The sequence below is a fragment of the Trichosurus vulpecula genome, chromosome 9, assembly GCF_011100635.1.
Source record: "Trichosurus vulpecula isolate mTriVul1 chromosome 9, mTriVul1.pri, whole genome shotgun sequence".
Classification (NCBI taxonomy): Eukaryota; Metazoa; Chordata; class Mammalia; order Diprotodontia; family Phalangeridae; genus Trichosurus; species Trichosurus vulpecula.
Window position 1 is genome coordinate 178,672,997 of NC_050581.1, and position 15,178 is coordinate 178,688,174.

The following is a 15,178-nucleotide window of genomic DNA, read 5'->3' on the forward strand; positions in this document are numbered from 1 at the left end:
GAACTTGTCTTTAAGCATCCTCCCCACTTGCCCCGCCCCTCCGACCTGGCATCCAGAAGTGGGCCACAGTTCATGACCTATGCCAACCCTGAACTTGGTCTCCAGAACCCATTCTGTGGAAGAAGCTGAGAAGGGGACCAGATGGTGGGTTTTCACCAAGGCAGAAGTTGTTGATAGCATAGAGCGTTCCTCCCACTAGCCCAGTTCCATAGACATGCCCTTGGTGGAGACGTCAGCCCAGTGACACACAATCCTGCATCCTGACGTAGGAGACACATCATGATGTGTGGGGTTGGGACTGGTCCCTGGGGACCCTTGAATAAGCACATGTTCTTGAAAGATTTGTGGTGGCCCTTGGATGTCTAAACTCCAGTGGCCATGAGAAATGGATGAGCATCCAATTTTAGATACCACATTCCTCCTGATGGAGAAGGGCAAGCTGATCAGGAAGTGCTACATAAGTACCCACCACGAGGCCAGGCCCTGGGCAAGACTCAATAATATTAAAAACAAAAATGAAAACAACTCCTACCCTCAAAGAGCTTACATTCTCTTGAGAAAACCTTCTCTTTTTCTTTCCCTTCTCCTCTTTTCTCTTTTCCTTATATATACTCCCATCATCATTACTACCAGCTCCCAACACCCAGTACACCCACAGAGGGGGATATTGTGACTCGTTGTTCCACACAGTTAACCATTACTTATTTTGAGGCACAGGTTGTCTTCCTCTCCAAATCAGAGTCAGAGTGTTTAAAATCTGAAGTTTTTAAGGCTTATAAACAAACCTTCAGGAGTCAGGAGAAAGTATGGTACCATGTATATAGAGTCAGAAAAACCTGGATTCAGTTTCCATTTCTAACATTTACTATGCTGTGTGACCAAGGAAAAATCTGTTAACCTTTCAGTGCTCCAGGGAACTCCATAAGGCTATGAGTTATAGACAATTTGATTATCAATTTCTGGGGTGGGAGTTTTCCACACCAGGGATTCCCCATATTAGTATAATCAGAATAATACTAATATAATCTAAGATAATCTTTTTTTAATGTGAGTTACTATTATTGTGATTGTTAAAGACTTTTCTGGTCTAGAGGTTCTTAATCTGTGGTCCATGAACTGATTTTGTTTTGTTTTATATTGTGATCAGTGAATTTTAATATAATTGAAATTGTAATCCAATATATTTTATTTTATGAATTTAAAATTTATTTTATTTAAAATTTATGTTATGAATTTAAAAGCATTATTCTGATAAAGGGGTCCATAGATTTCACCAGACTGCCAAATGGGCCCGTAACACAGAAGACATGAAGAGTCCCTGAGATTCTAGTTCAATTCCCCTCACTGTTCAGAGGGAGAAACTGAGATTTAAAGAGGTGACAAGGCTTAATGCAATTTGGTGGGCTAGAACAAAGGCCTCTTGCCTCTTGATCCAGTCTTCTCTCTCCTTTCTCCCTGGCTTCCCCCTAGCTTGTTACCCAATGAATATTTAGATGGTCATTCATGGCCACCTCTTTGGAAAAACAACCTCATCAGCATAGAATATGTGGACATGGACATTGAGGACCAACACTTCTCTAAAGGTGAATATAGACCCTTTCAAGAAGGGGATTATTTTTGATTTTTGTCTTTTATTCTCAGACACTTAACCCCTGTGACTGGCATATAGGAAGCATTTAATAAATGTTGGTGGAATTAAAGTGAATCAGGCATATTTTGGAAAAGGCACCATCAGGATTTGCTACCTCCAAATGGTTTGGATGTTAGGGGATAGCACAAAGGGGCCGCCAGAGATCTTTGGACAAGGCCCTCGTGTTGTTGAGATTTCTATCTAATTGCTGGCTATAGTTTCTGTGATGAAGAAGTGAATGAATAATAGCTGTGACTTTTGGAGGGGGAGGTGAGAGTGCAAAGAGAATACTGAATGTCTCCTCTGAATCATGGCCTTCTCCTTAGGAAATCTGTCATTCACAAACCCAATTATGTGCAGGTAGAATGTCAGCCCTGACAGAATAAAATCCATGCTCCCTGCCAAGATTTTAAAAAGAAATCCTGCTTACCAGCAACTTCTATTTTCATAAATGTCTATTAAAAAAATAAAACCTAAAGCATAATCCACACATTCCCCAGAATTCACTGTGTTTCAAGGAAAAGCTTTAATCATTGCAACAAAAGGAAGAGCCATTGCGCCATTGGGCATCAAAACTTGACTTCCTCCAAAGCAAGTGAACTATGTGCCCCTTCTGCCAACCTTGGGCCACATGTCTAGATTATATCCCTGGGCATTGGGTAATTGGAAGTAAACACACTAGCCCCTCTCCAGAACCTCCTGGAGAAGCTGCCATTTTGGCTAGGACTCATGATTTCTTTAACTATGGGAATATTTCTCCAGTCAACTGACATGCATTTTTTAGGTGCCTACTATGTGCTAGGCACTGAAGATGCAGATTCGATGAATGAAACAATTCCTACTTATAAGGATTTTACATTCTACTGACCTAAAAACCAACATAGGATCTTAAGAGATGGAAAGCTAAAAGGGAGTTCAACTTCCTCCCCTTGCCCCATTTTATTTATGGGGAAACTGAGGCACAGAAAGGTTGGTTGTTTTTAAGTAACTTACTCTGGATCCTACAATGAATAAGTATCAGAAAGGAGATTTGGACCCAAGTCTTCTTGACTTCAGGATGAGCACACAATACTGCAGAGAAGTAGTCAACAAAAAAAAAAAAACCACTTTCCCAATAGCAAATGCTAATAGCTGTCCTGCTTATTGTACTAATCACTCAATCAGAAGTTATGTGCTATGTATTTATCTATTATTTATCCATACCATGCTGGGCAATGAGGTCACAAAGGCACAAGTGGAATGGTTCTTGCCCTCCACAAACTTGCACCATTTTTAGGGGAGGCTGTCAATGTGCAGAGAAACAGCCAGAAAGGGCAGCTAGATGGTGCAGTGGGTAGAGCGCCGGGCCTGAAGTGAGGAAGACTCATCTTCCTGAGCTCAAATCTGGTCTCAGACACTTACCAGCTCTGTGAGCCTGGACAAGTCACTTAACTCTGTTTGCCTCAGTTTCCTCATCTCTAAAATGAACTGAAGGAAATGGCAAATTACTCTAGTGTCTTTGCCAAGAAAATCCCAAATTTCTTGGTCATGAAAAGTTGGACGCCACCAAAAAACAACTAAGGAACAAGAAATAGAAAGATAGGGGTAGAGTCCTTTGAAGGATTTTGGGATCTTTGTTGTTGTTTCAATTTGCTTCTTGCTTCAGGGTGATGAGTCCTAAGTTTGTTTGTTTCTTTTTTTCCTCCCTCCCTTCCTTCCTTCCTTCCTTCCTTCCTTCTTCCCTCCTTTTTTCCTCTCTTCCTCCCTCCTTTCTTCCTCCCTTCATTCGTCTCACCCTCCCTTCCTCTCTCCCTTCTTCCTTGCATAGACCCATATCTATATATACATACACACACATATGTACATGTTCACATGCATATTTGTATACATTCATATGTATGTGCACATATATGTATGCATGTATATGTCTATATAGATAGAGATTGTGGTTTGGGTTTTTTTTTTGTATGCATGCTAGTCACAAGATGAGCTGCTTTTTGGTTCCAACTGAACTGCTGCTCTCCTGTTGGTGGAATCTTTACAAGCAGTGAGCTGTAAGGCTCCAGGCTGACAGAGCTATAAGCCGTCTCAACAACTTAAAATAGAATCCTTTTGCTCAGTCAGGTGGTGGGGAGAACATCTTGCATCCTTTAGGATGCCTTCTTCGCCCCATAGATGCAGAGAAATGGATGGAAGAGGCAAGTTGTACATTGACAAGCACCGTGGTGGCTCTCTCTGGCCTGAAGATGCCATGAAAGTGTTCTCTTTTTCCTCTTCTTCCCTCTCCCCTCCCCCACCCCAGTGTGCCTAGTCTGGGGCCAAGGACTCTGAGCCAGGATCATGTCACTCTCCTGTCCTCGGATCGTATGGAGCGGCGTTCCTTTATGCAGTTTAGCGGATGCCGGTTCCCCTTCTAGTCCTCCCCTTCCCTGAATTTGACATTAGTGCTCTCTCTGTCTGCTTCTCAAATTCTGGGGCTTATTTCTTCCAGGTTGTGTTTTTTTTTTCTTTCTCCTGATGTTTTGGTTTATTTTGTTAGTTCCTCCAACTTTAAATATTTTGCTGTTCCCTGTCTTGCTGTATAAATGAGGCTCCTTGATGGATATTCTGGAGACTGCACTGGGTAGGATTGCTTTAAGTTTTATGAAAATAAATGTGTGATTTTTCTAGTTAAAAAAAAGCATTAGTCACTGAATAGCTTAGTAAAATTAACTTCAACACACGTTGAGCTCTTTTTCCTCAAGTCATAAACTCGTATAAGAAACTCTGTGAAAGCTTCTCGGCAGCTCTGGCCTCTTCACAGTAGCTGATTAATTAAAGCGTTCCCATTAAATTATGCTGTGATTATTTTTGAAGGTAACAGCCAGAGGCCAGACTGAGCCCCTTTGACTTGGTAGATGCAAACCAGACATACAGTGTGTTTTGGGGCTGTGGGCGTCTTAGATCTGATGGAAGGCAGGAAATGAGAGAATCTGGCAGGGCTCTGTGGCCTGGCTCAGTGGAGCCTCCTGATTTTTTTTTTTTTTTTTTTTTTGCTGAAGTACATTCTTGTGTTGTAAAGGGTAAAGTGGAAACCTAGGTGCAAATCTGAATCCAGGGTACTTAGGATGGATGGCTTTGAAGGCTCCCCACACTGGGAACCAGGAAAGCTATAGTAGAAGAAATGAAACTATTTATTATTTTGGAGCTGTCACTGCCCTTTTTTGTTCGGAGGTAGAAAAATCAAGGTTGCTTTTTTTTTGGTTTGTTTTTTTTTTCCCTGGTACTTGCATCAGTTTTTATATAGCTTCATCCTTTTTGTGCCCATAGAGGAGGGAACAGATGGTAACCTTAAAAGAGAAAACTCAGTTCTGGGGAAGGATTGTATCTTTATGTACCTTTGCTTGAAGCTCACAGATGCATGGCCTTCCTGGATATGTAAAAACGATTAAGGTAGAGAACAATTGGGTTTCTAATTAGGATTTCAAATCTCCAACTCCTCTGAAATGGAGGCAGACATTTCTTTCCTAAGAGAATCCTTCAGCCAGTCCAATTCAGGGGAAGAAATCTATCTCTGCTTTTCACTTAGAAGGGAATTTCATTCACTTAATTGCTGTATCCAGATCCCTTTCAGAAAATCCTGTTTTTCTCTGCTAGGACACTCTAGGGAGGCCTTGAGGACTAGTGGATCAAGAACTGCCTTTGAATCTGGAAGAACTGGGTTCAAATTTTGGCAGATATAAACCAGCTTTGTGACCCGAAAGAAGTCACCCAACCCCTTCAGTGCCTCAGGCAAATGTTTAAGAAGTATAACTCACAGATGAGTCATGGCTCTGCATTGGCCATTTCCACACCAAAAGGTATCCAAAAAGGAGCGGGGTAGGGAGTAAGGGGATAATATCTGTAGTATACATGTTACTTGGATGTCGTAAGGGTTAAGTGAGTTCCTATGTATGCACTTTTAAAAACGGGGATAAGGATAGGATGTGGATCTCTGATTTCTTTGGTATAGGGAACTCCTATGTGGGGAAACTCCCTCTACAGATGCAGGTAGGCACCTTCTCTACAACTTACAGACTTAGGAAGCTGTCTAAAGCTCTGAAAGGTTCAGCCTGTATATGTCAAAGGCACAGACTAGAAGCCCAGTCTTTGAGACCAACTCTCTATACAATATACTAGTACTGCTTCAAACAAAGCAGCATGTAGAAATCAGGGTTATTATTGTTGGATTTTAAGTGGATTTAGTTGATATCTTTTGTCTTTATATGCCCTTCGTTTTCCTCTGTATTCTTCCCCTTCCCCTTCTCTTCTTCACACCAAAGAATTTTTTTAAGAGGAAGGAGAATAAAGCATTCACCAAAACCAATCAATATCTTAATAAAATCTGACTCATAGCCAGTGTTTTATAGTTGTGCATCCCCACTTCTGCAAAGGATGGGAGGGAGGCAGTGCTCTTATCTCTTGCTTGCCACCAAGTTTCTTCTCTTCTACCTTCCCTTTCTCTTCTTCCTTTTCCTCCTTCTTCTACTCCTCCTTCATAATAATAATAATAATAATATAATATAATAATAATAATAATCACTTTAAAGTATGCAAAGTACTTTTACACATATTACCTTACACGAGCCTTAACAACAGTGGTGATAGTAATATTTGTCTGGACCAATTGCTGCTTCGGAGACTTCCTCCATTGTTGTCAGCTAACCCTAGCGGAACTTTGCCTATAACTCACAGGCTCAGAGGGCTGCCTGGACTACTGAAAGGCTGTGTCCGTGATCAAATGAGAAAATATTTGAAAGGGGCCTGGCACAATGCCTGGTACACAGTAGGCACTTACTACCTGTTCTACTTTTTTTTCCTTCTTTCCTCCCTTCCTTCCTTCCCTCTTTCCTCCCTCTGTCCCTCCCTCCCTTCTTTCCTTCTTTCCTTCCTTTCTTCCTCTCTCCCTCCCTTCTTTCCCTCCCTCTCTCCTCCCTTCTCTCCTCCCTTCCTCACAGGGTCACAGTTCAGTAAGTGGTAAAGGCAGGCCTTAAATCCAAGTCTTTCTGACCCCCCAGATGGCACTCTCTGCACTCTGCCACACTAGCTGCCGTGGTTGATACTATTATTATTATACCTGTGGTTCCTTTGGTGTGGGGAATTGCCAGTGAGGAAACGCCCCTCTGCCAATGCAGATCGACAGGTGTCCTGTAACTTGTAGAGTTGGCTGGGCAATGAGTAATAAGATGACTTGTCTAGGATCACGGAGCCATAGCCGGGATGTGTGAGAGGCCGCGGCCTCTGGGGCTAACCATTACACATTCCTTCTCTTGTTATTGTTAGGCCATCTCTTTGTCCTTCTCATCATTATTATTAGAAATGGTGATGTGAAATCAAGTTTGCTGGTAATTTCTTCTGGTAAATATTGAACTTCTGTATTAGTGACAATGAGTTTATACTTTCTTTAAGTCTTTAAACTTTCTACCTAACTCAAAGTGCACACACTCACAGGTGCATACACATAAACACACAAACACATATATGAACACATTGTCTTGACCCGGAGAAAACTTCATAGAAGGGAAGCTGAGCTCACGTTCAAATAACTGAGAGTTTTGGGTAGCTGCATGCCACAGTAGGCAGAGCACTGGGCCAAGAGTCAGGAAGACCTGAATTCAAATCCAGCCTCTGAGACTTATTAGTTGTGGGACCCTGGGTAAGTCATTTAACCTCCATCTGTCTCAACTGTAAAATGAGGATCATATGATTATCAAATAAGATAGTATTTGTAAAGTGCTTACCCTAGTGCCTGGCACACAGTAGGTGCTGTATTGATGCTTCTTCCCTCCCTCCCGTCTTGCCTGGCCTGTGACCCTCTGGGGCTGCCTGCACATGGGTGTGTGTTTCCATTCCCATCACAGAAGGCGTACACACACATGCTGCAAGAGAACACTGCTTTGGATGCTCTGGGGCCCTGCCAGAGGCATGTTGCCAAAGAATGTTTTTAGTTCGAGATCGGAGCTTCAGTGATTGGCAGCCCTCTGGAAAATGGTTTCTTTCCTCCCTGCATTCTCACTCACCGAGCCTCCTTTCCTGCTTACAGGAAGATCTGTCTGCACTGCAAGTGTCCCCAGGAGGAACACATCGTGACGGTGATGCCTTTGGAAATGGAGAAGACGGTCAGTAAGCTCATGTTTGACTTCCAGAGGAACTCGACCTCTGACGACGACTCAGGCTGTGCCTTGGAGGAGTATGCCTGGGTCCCGCCGGGGCTGAAGCCTGAACAGGTAACATTTGGTGCCTTTATTTCTCCTCATTTTGCCTGACCTTTCTTGCCAGGAATAATTGAGGCTTGGCTCTCCTGCTCGAAAGCCCTGCTCTGGGTACTGTCAGGCAGGGGATTTCAGTTGGCTAAGTGGGAAGAGAAGAGAGCGGATGGAGATCCGCTTGTTGCCGATCCAAGGCACATTCAGGGGACTAGTAGAGCCCGCTGTCCAAGGATATTTGGGAAGGTTAGGCCTAGACCTGCCACTTTTAGATGGCGGAAGCTGCATTTTTTAAGATGTAGTATTGTCTAAGAGTTCTTCCATGAACTTTGAGGTGAAGCTCATTTCCAGAGGGGGAAGAAGAAAGCGTAACTTTGTTTTTTCCAGAGATATGCCCCCATGTTGAAATATTGAGCCTGGCTATACTTGACTCGCAAAGATGTCGGCATTTCCTAGAATATTTTGGCACCCCCCCACAGGCTGTAAATATCATTGGTTTGATTAAAGGAACTCGGGTTATATTTTCTCGCTTTTTTCTCTGCATTCTTCACTGACACACAAATCCTGACTTTACATATTTTGGCACAAGGGAGTCCATCTATCACCGTCCAACAATAACAATAATATTAATAACTGACATTTTTATGGAGCTTTAAAGATTTCAGTGCTTTACTCATTTTATCTTGTTGGAGCCTCATACAGCACCCCCAGTGAGGTGAGTACTCTAGATGGTATGGTACCCATTTTGCAGGTGGGGTAACTGAAATTCTGAGAGTGTACCTGGAAAATCATTTCAACTCACCTTTTCAGTCTCGAGCTCCCAACATTCCCCAGGTGCCTCTTCTAGGGTCAATATAAACTCCTCTGTTTGTATTTAAGGCCCCTTACATCCTGGCTCCGACTTCGCTTTCTAGCCTTATTATACATTACTCCTTTTCATGTGCGCTTTGGTCTAGTCCAGCCGGTCTTTCGGCTGTTCTTCATGCACATCACTGCATTTCAGGCCAGGGCTGGCCCCTAGACTTGAACGTCCTCCCGCCTCTCCTTTGCCTCTGAGAATGCCTGGTTTCATTCCAAGTTCAGCCGCAGCTCTGCCTCCTGCATGAAGACCTTCTTCGTGTCCCCAGATGCTGGTGCCTCTCCGCACCGTTACCTCTCACCCATCTTCTGTGTATTGGGTACATGCCCATTTTGTATACGTGCACATGGGGAGTCTCCCACTAGAATGTAAGGTCCTGGGGGGCAGGAGCTATTTCTTCTTTGTGTTTTCAGCCCCAGGGTCTGGCACATCATAGTGGTTAATAAATGCCTGTGAAAGGATGACTTCTGGCCAGAGGTATAGTGGACAAAGTCAGGCGGATGCCAGGGAGTCCCGGGGACTTCTGGGAGATTCCATAAATATTCCCACTGACCATTTAGGGCAGCATGGCACGGTAGAAGATGGATCTGATGACCGAGGAACAATGTGTGAATCCCAGTTCTTACATGAGTGCCATTGGATGAGTTGCTAGAGAAGGAGGAAAGCCAACATGCATTTTTTATGTGTAGTGGGCTTTACCTCACTGGATCCTCCCAACAGCTCTGTGAGGTACTCTTATTACACCCATTGTACGGGTAGAGAAACTGAGGCAGACCAAGGTTAAGTGACCTGCCCAGGGTCACACAACTACTACGTGTTTGAGGCTGGATTTGAACTCGGATCTTCTTGATTCCCGGCCCAGGACTTTCTCTACTATGTCCCTTAACTGCCTCAGGGCTCAGTTTCTTCCTCTGTAAGAGGAAGGAGTTGGACTAAATGCTCTCTCTGGGGTTCCTTATGGCTCCAAGTCTGTGATGCTGTGCTAAGCTCAGGGTCACATAGCTAATAAGTGTTGAGGTAGGATTTGAACCCAGGCCTTCCTGACTCCCAAGTCCACTGCTCTATCCGCTACACCCTACCACCTAAACTGGAAAGCTGAGTCTTGCTTCGGTGCTCCCTGAGAGTCTTTGTGCAAGGCTCAGTAAAGCATTCATCCTCAGGTCTCCCCCACTGTTGTCTTCCTGGGTGAGCTTAGATAAGTCATTTCTCAAGCACAGAGGATGGCACCTAATTAATCCCAAGTGGACTTGAACAAGAATCTCCTCTCTTTACTGTTCCCGATAGGTGATCATTCCTTGAAGACTTCTAATGAATGGATACCCACTCCCTCTCACGGTAATCCATTTCACTTTTGGACAGACATCTTGGGCAGAAAATATTCTCTTATTATCAGGTCTACATCCTTCTCTTTGTTGTCCCTGGTCCTTTCCCCTGGGGCCAAGAACAACACCATAATTCCTCTTCCATGTGATAGCTCTTCCCCCAGTCTTCTCATTCCTAAGCTCTCCCCCATGCCTGGAATCTGCTCCTTTCTTTTCTCCATCTCTCAATCCATCTGTCTTGCTTCTAGGTTTTATTCAGGTGCTTCCTCTTCCTTTAAGTCTTTTGGATCCTCCTAAGAGCATGGATCTCCCTCCTCAGATGACCTCATCTGTTTCTATAACATGCCCCACCCCTTGTAGAATGGAACCTTCCTGAGAGCAGCAGCTGTCTTTATGTTCCCCAGGGTTTTGCAGATGGTTAAGTGCACAATGTATATTGAATTGAATTGGATGAAGAGATGGGTGAGTAACTGTGGCACGGCTCTTATGTCCAAACTATGGATAGCATGTTATTTTCCATCCTGAGGTCGCCTCCACAGCAGTTAGAAGTCCCCCACCCCTTTCTGACTTGTTCACCTCCAGGACACAAGATGGGTCGCCTAGGTGCTCTGGATTAACCAGTCTTCAGCTCTTTAGCCGCTGCTGATTTTTTTCTTTGAAAACAGTAATTTGTTTGACATGGATGTCAAAGTCCTGGCTTTTGTTCCATACCCTTTACTTCCTTCTAGAGCAGTAGGGAGAAAAGCTTTCCCTTGGGACAAAAACATTTGAAGAGAGAGGGTGGCGGTGAAGATAGGCTTGTAGGCATAGTCATGCCAGGAGAGGGGCCGCCCCAGCCCCTGGAGGTTCTGGCCTATACTCCCAAGAAGGTTCGGAAGGGAAGAAGGAGCATTATGAAATGGTCTCCTAGGACTGTTGATCAGGTGTCAGGGGAGAGAGGGAGATTTTATCTGCCTTTCTAGCTTTATTTCATCTTGTTCTCATGTGAAGAACAGTGATGGCAGTCTCTGGGCTACTACAAAGGGAAAAAGCACATTACTGGATATTAGTATCCTGGTACAAAGCCCGGATCACCCTACCCTTGTTACAACTCTACTTCCTCCTCAGTTCTAGCACAAGCTTGACACTCATCCTAATCCTTAATTACAGGTAACTGGGAAATTTAGGCTCATCAGTTGAGTCTACCAGTCCAAAAAATGAACACATGCCATTCGGAGGCGGGGAAGAGCCTTCTACTTGTATATTGAAGGGAGAAAATCAGGCTGATCTTTCATGGGCTCGTTCTGAAGGAGGATGATTCATGCTATCAAATAAGCTGGGTGAATGATGCCAAAAGAAACAGTGTTCCCAACTCTGACAGTTCTTTCTATTGTCCTTACAGCTTGGAAAGAAATCTGGCTTTTCCCCTTCTTCCTTACTCTCAGCCTTCCTCAAATCTATCAAATAGAAAGCAATGAGAAACAGAAATTGTCCTACAGAGAGACAAGAATCTCTTGTTGCCAATTGAGGGGCTGTATACTCGCCTAATGAAATATCAGCTTACTAAAAAAGCTTGAAGGATATCATTGTTGAAAGGAAACTGACAACTCCATTTATTTTTTTTAATTCTCACGGTGATCAGCCTGGTTATGAATTTTAAGATACTTCTGCAGCCAGATTAAGATTAGAACACCGAGTCCCCCAAAGCTTTGCTTTCTCGCGTTGCCTCTTCCTCTGATATCTCCCTTTTACTTGGCTCCTTTTTGGGAGTAGCCTCCTCTCTAGCAAGAGGAATTGTGGGTGAATATATTAAACTCCCATTCGCTGGAGGCAAAACATAAAGGTTTTATTAGAGTACAAAAAAAGTGCTTTAATTTTTGTGAGAATCCTTTCGTATCATTGCTTTATCCAAGGGTTAAGACATTCCTTCCAGTGATTCTCAGCATTCTCTTTTTTCTGAGAAGCCCCATCATGTTAATATCATGAAAGCTGAAGTTGGCCCGTGGGGCACAGGAGAAATGAAGAATTTTTATTCATTTTTGTGCTCCCCATTAAAGATAGATGAGGAGCATTTCTTTTTTCATGAGCATCTATCAATCCCAACAGGTCAGTTTGTTAATCAGTCAACAGACTTTTAAGTGCCTTCTCTGTATCAGAAGCTGGGCCAATCATGGGGATCACAAAGACAAAAGTAAAAAGGACCCTTCTCCTTTGAGTAGCTGACATCCTAACCAACTTAAAAGGGAGTGTGAGGAGAAAAATGAAGTCAGAGGACATGGGTTCTAATCCTGCCTTTCCCACTTAGTATCTGTGTAACCCTTGGACAGATCATACAAGTCTCAGTCTAGTTGTCTATAAAATGGGGGAGAGAGTTGGATTTAGCCGTTAAGGTCTCTCCTAGCTTTGAAACTCTGATCCTTTGACCAGAGTTTGAATCTTGGCCTTACTACTCACTACCTGAGCAACTTAGACATTTACTTTAGTTCCACGGGCCTCAGTTTCTCCATTTGTAAAATGGAGAAATTGAACCAGATAATGTCTGAGGTTCCTGTAAGCTAAAAAAATCTGATAACCATATGATCTTAGAGCTTGGCCTGTCTTACAGATGATGCCAGGAAGGAGAGAATGAAATGTTCTTGGCTCAGTGGATAACCAATCTCATCTTTCTAAATTGGATGTGGTTTCAGGTGATTAGCCTGAAAAGCAGGGGAAGGAAAGCCATTTTAATTTAATTTGCATCTCTTCAAACCTTGTGTTTGCAAGGGAGTGTAAAATAGTGACTGCCTGGGCTGGCAGTCAGGAGACCCACTATCTTCCTTCATCCTGGCCACCGATTAGGAAATTGACATTTTCTTCCCTGAACCTCAATTTCTCCATTGATAATTAGATAGGTGCAATTTTTAGCCAATCAATCCCACAGGTATGTTGTGAGAATCATTTTATAAGTAAATAATGGTGATGAAAGAGCTTTGTAAAATTAAAAATGTGGTGAGGCGGTACCTTTTCTCGTTGTTACCCTGGAGGGAAGGAGGTGCCCTGTCAGGCTACTGCTTCTGGGCTAGACCAAGAAAGAAACTCATCTTCTTGTGGCAGTTGCCTTGACATTGCTACCAACGTATTTATTTAGCAAAGCACAGGGTGATATTTCCCCACGTCTGTGTCTGCACAGAGCGAGGGGAGTGTCGGGTGCAACAATTTTCCTCTGTGTTTCAAAGGAAGAACGTGGAGTAAGGACCAGGGTGTGGGTGGCCAGCCTTCTGTGTGTGCTTTCAGATTTCCTTCTCACTTTGATCTTCTGGTTCTCTTAATTCCTGGTACAGTTTGACTGGAGTATCCAAAGTCAGGGCAGATTCCATCTCCCCCAAGATGTTTGTTTCCCTCACCCATGTTTCAAATGCACCATGTGTCTGTGAGTCTCTGAGCAGGATGTTCAGATCTGAACATCCCAGGATCTCAGTCTGCTAATGTTAGTATCTTTTCCTTCTGTTTGAATGGTGTTCTGGTATGTAATGATAATAGCCTACATTTATGTAACCAAAAAAAATTATATACATTATCTTATTTGATGTTCAAAAGTACCCTGCAAGGTAGGGAGTATCAAAATGGTGGTTTGTTGTATTTGAAACAGAGCTATGATTTCATTGGGAGAGGGTACTCCCAGTAAGGAAATGCCTTCCACCATTACAGATTGACTACTCTGAAACTTATAGTCTTAAAGAGGAGCAGTAGCCTAAGACACCGAGAGGGTGAGTGACTTTCACAGCGTCATATAGTCAGGAGATCTCAGAGGATTTAGATTTGTCTTATTCCAAGACCAGTTTTCTATCCACTCTTCCACAGTATTCTGTTTGTGTATGTGTAGTATACATACATATATGTAGATAGATCTAGAATGTAGATAGATAGATCTAGGTACGTAGATAGCTCTAGAATGGTAAGGGACCTTAGAAACCTCTGAAACCATCTCATTTGACAAATGAAGAAACAGAGGTACAAAAAAGCTTACATGACTTACCCAAGTCTCATAGGTAGTCAGTAGCAGGACATGAATTTGAATCCAGGTCCTGTGACTCTAAGTTCTCCACGGCACCATGTAGTTCTCTGTCTCTTGTATCCGTGGCTACCTCCCTCGTTGAGGACCTCATCAGCTCTCATCTGAGCCACTTTGGTACCCCCCAATTGGTCTTCCTGCTCCCAGTCTTTCCCCTCTCCAAGCTCTCTCACATAGAGCAGCCTGAAGGATCTTCTTAAAACACAGAGATGTGTTTTATTTCTACTTAACACTCTCTGGTGGCTCCCTATCACCTCTAGGATACAATTAAACTCTTCACTCAAGTATTGAAAGCCTTTTCCAATGGGGAGATAGCCTTTTCCCCTCAGACTTTCATACCCTGGGTTCCAGTTAAATTGGCCTCCATGCCCTTTCCCTAACCATGCACTCTCAGCCTTTGGCCAGGCCGTCCCCTGCCCTCATTGTACTCTGTTTATTAGAATCCTTCAGCTTCCTTCCATGACCTCCTTATCTCCTGATTGGTTCTTTCCTTCCTCAGTTATCTTAGATTTACTAGTCTGCTAACCTGAAAAGAGAATGTAATCTCCTTGAGGGCAATAACAATTTTTCATTAGTTTTTCTCTTCCTATTGGGTAGCACAGTATCTCCTTGTATACAGCAGAGTCTTAATAAATGTTGGGTGAATTAAATTAGGAATAGATAGGCGGTACAGTGGGTAAAGTGCTGGGCCTGGAGTCAGGAACACCTGAGTTCAAATCTAACCTCAGACACTAGCTATGTGACTTTGGGCAAGTCACTTCACCCTGTTTGCCTCAGTTTCCTCATCTGTAAAATAAGCTGGAGAAGAAAATGGCAAACTACTGCAGCATCTTTGCCAAGAAAAGCCCAAATGGGGTCATGAAGTCACACATGACTGAACCGACTAAACAACGATGAATTGAATTAAGTGACTAGCCCAGAATCACACAGCTGCTCTTAAATGGCCAAGAGACTTGGACCCAGGTCTTCCAAAGCTGAATCCAGAATTCTTCTCATAGCATCATATTGCCAGACTTCCACAGCATTCAATTTCCATTACCAGCAGGAGTAGGGATAGTTGTATTTCTATATCAAGAAAGAGGGCCAGCTGGGTTTGGAGGCAAGAGGCTGCTGGTCAAATCCCAGCTCTGCCCA

General features: G+C 43.3%; 1 protein-coding gene across 1 annotated transcript in view; it reads left to right on the top strand.

Annotated features, from left to right (window-relative positions):
* Positions 1 to 15,178, top strand: part of PRICKLE2 (prickle planar cell polarity protein 2) — a 153,793-nt gene that overhangs the window by 39,992 nt on the left and 98,623 nt on the right. Inside the window, exon 3 of the mRNA XM_036739669.1 lies at positions 7,671 to 7,854. Coding sequence (XP_036595564.1) covers positions 7,671 to 7,854 — 184 coding nt within the window. The remainder of the gene's footprint in view (positions 1 to 7,670; positions 7,855 to 15,178) is intronic.